The sequence below is a fragment of the Lactuca sativa genome, chromosome 4 (assembly GCF_002870075.4).
Source record: "Lactuca sativa cultivar Salinas chromosome 4, Lsat_Salinas_v11, whole genome shotgun sequence".
NCBI classification, from domain to species: Eukaryota; Viridiplantae; Streptophyta; class Magnoliopsida; order Asterales; family Asteraceae; genus Lactuca; species Lactuca sativa.
In genome coordinates, this window is record NC_056626.2 from 384,454,743 (window position 1) to 384,466,193 (window position 11,451).

Genomic DNA, 11,451 nt, shown 5'->3' on the forward strand with positions numbered 1-11,451 from the left:
CATTTGCGGCTACCAGACCCCAGAGAGAAACCCTAAGTAAGCTAAAGCGTTTGTGAGAGGAAAGGAGTCATTTCTTGATCATTTGTTAGTGTTTTTGCAAATAGAAGAGGACCAAGACAAGAGGAGGCTGAAGAGGGTGCTAATCCAGTGATTCCAGGGTTTAGAGACTTCATTTTGAGGTATTCATTCAACCCTTCTTCAGTTTATGGTGTGGTTCTTAGAGTTAGGGCTTTTTAGCCCCTTTAGAGGATGGTTATATGGAGTAATTGGTCCCTTCTCGTGTTGGTGCTGTAGATCTGGACCCAAAGAGGTCCAGAGACCCTTTTCCCTTGAGCTTTATGAGTGTTAATGGGGGTTATGAGCTTAGGATGTCATTTTAGAGGTCATATCTTCAAATAAGGCCTTTGAGCCTTTGCATGAGCACCAAGATGTTAGATTTACGTGATTATAATGCTTTGGGAAGCTGGATGTACGGTTTAGAGGAGCGGATCTGACCTCAGGAGGTTAGTTCAGCTTGAGCATGGCATGAACTCGTCGAGTCCAAGAGCCGACTAAACGAGTAGGACGAGGGTTTTCCCGATAATCACACAGTTGGTGACTTACTGAGTTGGGGAAGTGACTCGGTGAGTCAGAGGGAATCTAGAGGATAGAGTGCACGATGGTACTCGCCGAGTCAGGAGTCGGACTCGGCGAGTTGGGTCGGGACATTTCGCAGATTGTGATCAGTGATGATTTTCAGAGTTGAGGTTGACTCAGTGAGTCAAATGAGGACTAGGAGAGTGAAGAACACGTGTGGACTCGCCGAGTCACAGTTGTGCACTCGGCGAGTTTGGTCAAGGTTGACCGTTGACTTCGTTGACTTTTAGGGTTAGTCAATGCTTGGACCTTAAAGTTATCGGAAGGGTATGATAGTCTTTTACCCTTCCTAGAGGATGTACATAGAGAGAGAGAGAGAGAGAGAGATTAGCCTAGCCCTGAGAGTTGTATTAATTAGAGTATTTATTTCATGTGATTAGGCAGGGGCTAGACCAGAGTTTACCGAGTCAGAGATTTACTGAGATATTCGAGGTGAGTCTTCTCACTATACTTTACCTTGAGTAGGTAATCAGAGTTATGTGATACAGTGTTGTATGCTATGAGTTACACTGCATTATTCTATGTGATTTATGTTGTGCATGTTTACAGAGTTAGAACCTGAAGGTTCACAGAGATAGAACCTAAGGGTTTACAGAGTTTGGGTGCACGGACCCACAAAGTTATAGCCTCGAGTGGCTAATATGTGTTATATATGGTATTTTGGGGAACTCACTAAGCTTCGTGCTTACAGTGTCTTGTGTTATGTGTTTCAGGTACTAGTGAGGATCGCGGAAAGGCGCCGACTTGATCAGTACACACACGAGATTTTCTATGTTATGAGATCTTGGGATTGATATATGTTATGAATTGAGTTTTAAACAATGATGTTTTTATGAATAACGAATGAATTATGGTTTTATAAAATGCGAAAAATTGTTTTGAAATTTACGGTGTTACATACCAACACCATAACTATATATTTGTCCTAAAATTTAGAGGCCCCAAAATCGAAGGTTCGGGATGCTCTCTAACTAACCAAGATAATAAAGTCATGTGAACAAATTATTCTAAAGATAGCATAGACGAAAATTGATTAGATAAGTAATGTGAATTATCCAAAATATGTAACTTTATAGTGACGTAGTTACCAAAGCCAATATTACAAGTTGATCAATAAAGTTATCACGTAACATAACTATCTATTTATTTTCACATGTTTACGACTTTCATATAAACAACTCAAAGTTTGATGCAAGAGTTGCACTATGGATATCTCAGTCATATAAACAACTCAAAGTTTGATGCAAGAGTTGCACTATGGATATCTCACCATTAGGGGTGAGCAAAAACCGAACCGTAAACCAAAAAAACCGAAAAAATCGCATAAACCGAAACCGAAAAACTAAAACCGATGGTGCGGTTTTTAGTTTTGCAAAAACCGAAAATACTCGGTGCTGTGTGGTTTCTAGTCTTGCAAAAACCGTAAAAAACCAAACCACCGCATAATATAATGTTTATGACATTTTTTAACATTTAAATATGAAGAGTACTAGTGATATAGTATCATTTTTATGAATACATTAATTGATATTATTGTATGTACTTGTGAAACAAATAATATATTAAACTCGTATTATATTTAAACATTAGAAACATGTTGGATGAGTGATTATGTAATTTGATTTCAAACTAAGAGGTGGTGGTATCGGTTTATCTCCAATAAATGATTAGCACTTCTCATCTGAGTCAAAGTAACTCGCTGAGTTACTTGAGTTTTAGTAAAAAGACACAAAAAAAAAAAAAAAAACCTAACAAAAAACCGCAAAAACCGAACCACATAAAACCGAACGGTGCGGTTTCTAAATTTCAAAAAACCGAAGTTGCGGTTTTCGATTCGGTTTTGGTCAAAAACCGCACCAAACCGCACCATGCTCACCCCTACTCACCATTAAGCCAAGTCCTAATCGTTCATTGATGATATCAAATTTTTACTATAGTAAAAAATATAAAAACTTTATATAAGGGATAGATGATGAAACCCTGTGTTGCCAACAACATTATTTTATATCTCATACTAGGCGAATGTCCTTGCGTTGTGCAGAAACACAATATAGTTAAAAATCTTTACAAATATATTTTTTCTTAAATATAACAATAACGTTGTTTTTAAATTTGATATAATAATTCATATACTAAGTTAATATAATATATTGATTATTTTGAATTATATGATAATATATACATATATTAAAACTGCATAATTTTAATTATTTGAATGACCTCTATCCGTAAGTTATTTATAAACAAAAATAAAAAATAATATATGATTTAATGTTATTTGTTATTGTTAGTTGATTTTTTAAAATTTATTTGTTTAACATTTTAATTTCTATCATTGTAATTAGTTAAAACATCAAACATTGTTTTTTGTTTATAAAATTAACAATATAATCGTTTATATAAAGTTAGTTTTAACTATTATTATTGTAAGTTATTTTAAATCATTTATTTGAAATTTTTAATGATTATAAAAATATCTTTAAGAAATATTTTAGTTAAATTGAGATTACAATTTAGTTTTTGCATTTAGCACTACAATCTTTCACTTTTAACCATTCATAAAATATTTTTTGGATTTTTTTAAGTGAAACTGAAATTTATATTTAAGTTGACCATGTAATGTTATATTTAAATTAACAATTTAAGTATTTTATCCAAACTGTTCAAAAATTGTAGTTTAAACTGATAATGGTTTACATACAACAACATATTAAATATAATAAGTTAAGTATAATATGTTAAAAATCAAAGACATAACTTTCTAAATAGAAGTAAATATATTATTTTAATATTAAATTTAGTTTATTTATGATGACACTTTAGGTCTGATATTTATTTATCTTTATTAACTAACTTATAATCATTATTAGAAAGACATTACTGTTGGAATAGTGTCTAAGGCTGCAACTATATTATGCAAGTATTTGACCCGGTTGTGCATGGTCCTTGCCTTCACCATAGCAACTTGACAGGATGATTTGTAATGAGAGAAGAAATATTATTTATATAATATGAAAATAATATAAGGAATAATAATATTGTTATTTGATTAATATATAAGTCATAAATTAATTAGGAATTAATTTGGTGACTTAAAGAGATTAATTGAATAAAAGGGTATAAACTGTTAATTGTATGATAGTTGTACTTTGGGCTGTAATCCCTTAAGGATAAGGGGTGGACGGTTTTAGGGCTTTGGATAGACCTAGAAATCGTCCAAGGCTTATCATAAAGGGGATTGGATTGCTTAGGGCCTAAGTTATCCAATTAGGGTTTAAGGGTGAAACCCTAGGAGCCTTACAAGTATAAATAGACCCAAGGGGTCAAGGAAATCGGCACTCTTGTCTTTGGAAGAACCCTGGACGACTTCTTGCCCTCTCCCCTCTCTCTCCAATCATCCTCTTGCTAGTTGGTGTTTGTAAGTCATTAGAGGAGTAACAATTGTGACTCTAAGCTCCAAGGACAAGAAGATTCAAGCAAGCAACTCAAGGTAATCTTCTAGATCTGTTTTTCTTATGTTATTACCTAGATCTATTGTTCAAAAGTCTTGGATACAATGCATGTTCAATTAGAGAAACCTAGATCCAAGCATTAGGGTTTGTATGTGCACATAGGAATGTTCTTATGGCTCAAACCCATCAATTACAATTTATCACTTATAACTATTTACAAAATATTCTATGAGTTATTTACGTTGAAGTAAAATTTATATTTAAGTTGACCCTGTAATATTATATTTAAATTAACAATTTAAGTATTTTATCCAAACTGTTCAAAAGTTGTAGTTTTAAAATGATAATGGTTTACATACAACAACAATTTAAAATTAATAAATAAAGTATAATATGTTAAAAGTTAAATACATAACTTTATAAATAAAAGTAAAGATATTATTTTAATATTGAAGCTTAGTTTATATATGATTACACTTTAAGTTTGATATTTATTTAACTTTATTAATCAACTTATAACCATTATTATAACGAAATTGAAAAGTCATGGGAGTTTTAGGGGGTGTTTGGCAAAGCTTAAAAAAGGAGCTTTTGAATTATTACCAGTTTAATACCAGTATAAGCCAAAAAAAATGTTTGGGTAAAAAACAAGTTATAGGTGTTGGTAACCTCTAATAAGTCAAAAAGTAATAAGTAACATACCCCTTACTTATTAAAAACTCCTTATTTCACCAAATAAGTTATAATCAAGTTAAAAAGTCATAAGTGTAACACCTGTTTCAGGATTCATTTAATTTTTCAAGTTTTAGGATTTTATGCTAGGACTCGACTAGTTGGGGAGCTCCAACTCCTCGAGTAGAGATCATTTATGAGGACGCGGGAATTAGATCCTACTCGACGAGTCAGCAGACCCCGAATCGACGAGTAGGCGCTCTAAAGGAAAACCCTAATTTTTAGGGTTTGCACTCTATATAAACGACTTAATCCGCCTCTTATGGACTCCTTACCACTTCACTACCCATAGAAGAAACCACATGTCGTTCTTTGCTGTTTCCTTGTGATTGAGAGGCTAAGAGAGGGTTTTTGGTGCAATTTGTTGAAGAATTTTAAAGGTTGAAAAGCTTGGAGCGGGAAAGAGATTGTAGATCCAACATCTACAATGTTTGGGCACCCATTTGAAGGTAACAAGATGTTACCTTGATCATTCTAGCATTAGATCCCCTTTTTTGTTGGGTTTTAGGCCCTTTTTAGTATATTTGTGAAGCATTTCGGGTGTTGGGTATGATCTGGAGTTGCAACTTCAGATCTGGACTTCTCTAAGTCCTTAGAGTTATAAAGTCACTAAATTTATCAAGCATTGGCCCTTCTCTTTAGCTAAAACCCCTCCCTTAGCTTGGTTTTGGCATTTAAGAGCTTGCATGCATGTAAAGTTTGCAAATTTATGTGGAAACCATGCCTTAGGAGGCTAGATCTGCAATTTGGAGCTCTGGGGTAGCTTAAAAATGTCTAAACACAAAAAGGACTGAAGGAAGTCGTTGAGTCCCTTAGCAAACTCGACAAGTCGGGTAAGGTTTACCCGTTTTTGAGATTCCGAGTGACTTCTGTGAAGGATTGGAGTTTTCGATAGTTTTCGGTCTTCTGGACATTGAGGAACTCGACGAGTTACACAGGTAACTTAGCGATTTGACGAATTACTCAGGTAACTCGACGAGTTGCTGGATGCACTCAACGAGTTAAGGTCAACATGGACTGTTGACCTTGACCTTGACCAAGGTTGACCTTAAGAGTATTTATGGTATTTCAAGATTATGACAAGTTAATCACATGGTGATTATAGGCAATTGAGTTGGAGCTGTGTGTGGGATTTATCTAATCTTGTCTTGTCAGTTCATCATTCACGAGAGGTGAGTCTCCTTACCATACCAATGGGTCGAAGGCACCAAGGCCGACCCATTATTGTTATGAGTTATGATTAGTTGGTTATGGGATATGTGATATGCTAGCTATTTGTGATACTCGCATGAAACACCTCGGAGGGTTGTCGAGGCACTCATATGTAAGACCTTGGGGGGGGGGGGGGGGGGGTCCCATGGCATTCTAGTATATTTGTTTGTGTGGTTTGTATGTCATCTCTTGGTTGTAAAGACCATGTGGGGGTTCCCATGGCAGGAAGACCATATGGGGGTTCCCATGGTAGGAAGACCATGTGGGGGTTCCCATGACAGTTAGTTAAGACCACGTGGGGGTTCTAGTGGCACTAGGTGTAAGATCCTAGAGGGTTTCCATGACTTCCTTATATGTTGTATGCATGACTTATGTGGTTTATGTAGATTTTATAGCTAATATGATTATGTGGATTGTGTGGGGTATGTTCTGAGGAACTCACTAAGCATTAGCTTACAGTTTGTTGTTTGTTTCAGGTACCTCTGAGCCTAAGAGCAAGTGTAAGATTTGATGGCGGGGCATGCACTCTCACAGACGTTTTCTTTTGGGACACTCTGATAATTGACATAAAATATTGATGTTATTGATTTTGAAAACAATTGTCATTGATATTTTATATTTTGTGGGAATGATTTGGTTAATTAAAAATGGAAAATTTGTTTGAAAATTTTGGTCTTTACAATAAGTCTTTTTAAATAAGCTTTGCCAAACACCCTCTTAACTTTAGGTGGTGAAAGAAAAAAAATTCCTTTATAAATATATATAAATAATTAAATATACATTTTTAAAATGTAAATATCTATGTTAATAAGCATTACATAAGAAAAATGTGCATAATCGTTTTTTAGGAAGCAATAACACGGAACCAGGAAGAATAAATTAGAAGACAAAACCAGAACACAACCCACCGACGCGGGATCCGGTAATTTGGACCCCATCACGTTCTTCCCCCAAATTTACAACTCTCTCCCTCTACTCCTTTTTCAGATCAGATCCCACTCATCTCATCATGCTGTTTTCACACTCTCTCAAGCTCCAATAACTCCTCTTCAACCTCATTCAACTTCAAATCCCTACACTTTGAATTGATTTCACAAGAATTCGATACAATACAGTATTGTTTTTGGCTAGATCTTGTGCCAAATGGCGGTGGTAGCACGCAGCGGCAGAGGCGCTGGCGGATCGGCGTTTTCCTCCGCCTTACGCAGCTTTTTTTCCTACCGGATCTTTGTGTCAGCTATGTTTACTTTGCTTTTCTTCGCAACTGCCTCTGTTCTTTTCTCATCTCATCCTGCACATTTCTCCGATAACTCTGTAAGTCTTTCGATCGTCTTCAGCTGTTATTTGCTATTGTGAATGTAGTATTTTGGTTATGCTACTACTTATACAATTTGAGTTATGTTGTGCGAGTTTCTTGTTAAGTTAACTATGGATCCAATTAATGATGGACTTTTCAATTTGAAATTGGCGTAGTATATACTTATTTTTGGAGCTGTTGGTTGCGAATTAGTTTCAGTTACATAATCTGAGGCCTTTACTTCCATCCTACTGAACTAAATCTGGCAAATGAACTCATTTCAATAGCTTATAGTATTAGATGATAAAACTCTCTTTTGTCCTTAAAGATAGTGGAAAGAGATGAGGATTTGAATTTGTTTTGATGGTTTATATGATTTCTTAACAGGAAATACAAACAACTGGAAGAGCATACATGCACAGGACATTTCTTGCTTTGAAGTCAGATCCATTGAAGACAAGGTTGGACTTGATACACAAGCAAGCAAATGACCATATTGTGCTTGTGAATGCATATGCCTCATATGCAAGAAAGCTTAAGCTCGAAATATCAAAGCAACTCAAGACTTTCGATGACATGGCACAAAACTTTTCAGATTTAGGTCTAAAACCAACCTATCGAACTGCATTATTCGAATCCGATGGAGCAGTAGATGAAGAAGTCTTGAGACAATTTGAAAAAGAAGTCAAGGACAAAATCAAGATTGCAAGGTTAATGATAGCTGAAAACAAAGAATCTTATGACAATCAACTCAAGATCCAGAAGCTAAAAGACACAATCTTTGCAGTTAATGAGCTTCTCATTAAAGCTAAAAAGAACGGAGCTTTTGCAAGCTTAATTGCTGCAAAATCAACTCCAAAAAGTCTCCATTGTCTTGCAATGAGACTCATGGGAGAAAGAATTGCAAATCCAGAAAAATACAGAGATGAAGAACCCAAACCTGAATTTGAAGACCCTTCTTTGTATCATTACGCAATCTTTTCAGACAATGTGATTGCAATTTCTGTTGTGGTGAATTCAGCTGTGAAGAATGCTGAAGAGCCATGGAAACATGTTTTCCATATTGTTACAGATAAGATGAATCTTGCAGCTATGAAAGTTTGGTTCAAAATGAGGCCAATTGAAGGTGGAGCTTTTGTTGACATTAAAGCAGTTGAAGAGTTCACTTTCTTGAATTCCTCTTATGTCCCTCTTCTAAGGCAACTTGAGTCTGCAAATCTACAAAAGATTTATTTAGAAAACAACACGAAATCTGAAAACACAAAGCATATTTCAATGTTGAATTATTTGAAGTTTTATTTACCAGAGATGTATCCGAAGCTTCATAGGATCTTGTTCTTGGATGATGATGTTGTGGTTCAGAAAGATTTGACTGGATTATGGAAAGTTGACTTGGAGGGGAAAGTCAATGGAGCTGTTGAGACATGTTTTGGATCTTTTCATCGATATGCTCAATATTTAAACTTTTCACATCCTTTAATTAAGGAGAAATTTAATCCGAAAGCTTGTGCTTGGGCTTTTGGGATGAATATATTTGATCTTGATGCATGGAGACGTGAACGATTAACTGATCAGTATCATTATTGGCAGGATCTGGTACTTTTTCTTTTTTCTATTTCTTTTTCTTTTCAAAATTAATTACATAAATAGTAACATATTTACATAGTTTACTATAATAATAACAAAATCTCACTTAAAACTTATAAAATCTACAATTTCTTAACCAATAATTGCAACTTACTTACATTTTACAAGTTTCAAGTTATGTAGCTATTATGGGTAAAAAAAATATGTGTTTTTTAACCATAAGTTAAAATAGCAACCGAATTACAAATATTTTAATGATAATAGCAACATATATGATATATCCTCAAACATGTAACATGTGAGTAAATTGTTATTATTTGTTATGAAATGTAAGTTTATTGCCATTACATGTTAACAATTATGTACATTTTATAGTGTAAATTACTGAAATCGTCCCTATGGTTTGGTCAAAATTGCACCGTTGGTCCCTAACTTTATGTATGTAAAGGACAAAAAAACACAACAAAATCAAACCACAGGGAGTGCAAAAAAAAGTTAGGGACCAAATGTATAACTTTGACCAAACCATAGGGACAATTTCAGTAAATTACTCCATTTTATAATAAATGTAACAGTTATATACATTTTAATCTCATAAAAGACCTTATATAGTGTTATTTTCCGGATTAAACCCCAAATTTATTTCTTTGCTTGAAAAAGACCTTATATTTTGTCATTTCTTCCGATCTGGCCCTTTTAGTAATTTTTTCCAATGTAAAATGTGAGGGTTTTTTCGAAAAAAACTAAAAAAGTCGAGGATTTATTTGGAAGCATGTAGAAGTTTGAGGGTTTTTTTTTTTTTTTTTTTTTTGGAAAAAAAAAGACAAAGTTAAGGTCTTTTCGGAAAAAATGAAAAAAATACAAGGTCTTTTTCAGACAAAAAATAAAGTTGACGTTTAATCTGGGAAAAACACAAAATATAAGGTCTTTTATGAGATTAACCCATATTATTAATTAAAATCGTAACTACAATGCTATTATGGGGTGAAATTAAACTACATTGCCTTATATTGGTTAAAAAAACAAAGTACAATGCAATTTGTTACAAGAGTAAATTACTGAAATCGTCCCTATGATTTGGTCAAAATTTCATGTTTGGTCCCTTACTTTTTTTTTGCACTCAGATCGTCCCTATGGTTTGATTTTGTTGTGTTTTTCGTCCCTTACATACATAAACTTAGGGACCAAACGTGCAATTTTGACCAAACCAGAGGGACGAAAAACGCAACAGAATCAAACCACAGTGACAATCCAAGTGCAAAAAAAAGAAGTTAGGGACCAAACGTGTAATTTTGACCAAACCATAGGGACGATTTCAGCAATTTACTCTTGTTACAAAAACATGTAATCTTCATGTAATTTGGAATATGATTATATCTTTTATGTAATTGTTATTTTTTTTAATGATTAGAATGAAGATGAGAGTTTATGGGATATGGGGACACTGCCACCTGGACTAATGACATTCTATTCAACAACAAAATCATTGGAAAAAACATGGCATGTTCTTGGACTAGGATACAACCCAAGTATTAGCATGGATGAAATCAATAATGCGGCTGTGATTCATTTCAATGGGAATATGAAACCATGGCTTGACATTGCTATGAATCAATTCAAGCATTTATGGACTAAATATGTCGATAATGAAATGGAATTCGTCCAAATGTGTAACTTTGGGTTATAGACACAAAACCTAAAATATCACCATTTTGCCCCTGAGTAAAAACAGAGGTAACCCATCAAAACCATACTATCATTTTGGGTTCATCTTTTTTTTACTTTGAATTAGTTGTAACATTGTGAGCCAAAGTCTCACATTATTTATACACATGTCATCATAGTTAAAAGTGCTGAAATTATGAAATGTGAATTACCTTTTATTTATAAATATTGAGTGTAAGATTAATGAAGAAGTTTTGTTTCATCCATATTATGTTATATAAACGTGGAATAATTTTGTAAAAGTATTGTTAAATTTATGTTGTTTGTTTATGGGAAAAACATAAATCATATGATGTATTTACAAGTAATATTTCTACATTGCCAACATATATAGTTTGGGTTTAATGTGATGACACAATCAGATGGGAATCATTTTTTTTTTATTTAATATTTTACAAATTTATCTTTAATTTGTTTTATTATACCATGAAACGTGTCGTTTCATATTTCATATTCGTTTAGTTTTGATGTATTTTAAAAAAAAAGGTTAAAAATTATATACGACTTTGTTGGTAGGATAACAAGAGGTTTTCATTTAAAAACAACTTATTATTTTGATTTATTGACTTCACATGATTTATTGGCTTTTTGAAAGTTAATAATTTTAAAAAAATGTTTGACAATAGAAAAAAGACTTTTAAAATAACTCTCTTCTAATCGATAAAAAGAAAGATTTCAATAAATTATGATTTTTAACTTTTCAAAATTCCTTATAACTTTTTTTAGGTTGTAAAAGACAAATACTTAAATTATGATTAATAACTTTTCAAAACTCTTTATAATTTTATAGATAGTAAAAGACAAATACTT

The 11,451-nt window shown here is 33.4% G+C and overlaps 1 protein-coding gene across 1 annotated transcript; it reads left to right on the plus strand.

Moving 5' to 3' along the window:
• The first annotated feature begins 6,928 nt into the window (after positions 1-6,928).
• LOC111876039 (probable galacturonosyltransferase 9) lies at positions 6,929-10,847 on the plus strand. Its single transcript, XM_023872566.3, has 3 exons — positions 6,929-7,346; positions 7,717-8,925; positions 10,328-10,847. Exons 1-3 carry the CDS (start codon positions 7,176-7,178, stop codon positions 10,601-10,603), a joined length of 1,656 nt encoding a protein of 551 aa, XP_023728334.1. The 5' UTR covers positions 6,929-7,175; the 3' UTR covers positions 10,604-10,847.
• Positions 10,848-11,451: the final 604 nt, after the last annotated feature.

Bases quoted from the DNA above. Each gene is read 5' to 3' on its own strand.
- LOC111876039 (XM_023872566.3), top strand. From the start codon at position 7,176: ATGGCGGTGGTAGCACGCAGCGGCAGAGGCGCTGGCGGATCGGCGTTT. The intron at 7,347-7,716 runs GTAAGTCTTTCG...ATTTCTTAACAG, and splicing joins CACATTTCTCCGATAACTCT to GAAATACAAACAACTGGAAG. The intron at 8,926-10,327 runs GTACTTTTTCTT...TTTAATGATTAG, and splicing joins ATCATTATTGGCAGGATCTG to AATGAAGATGAGAGTTTATG.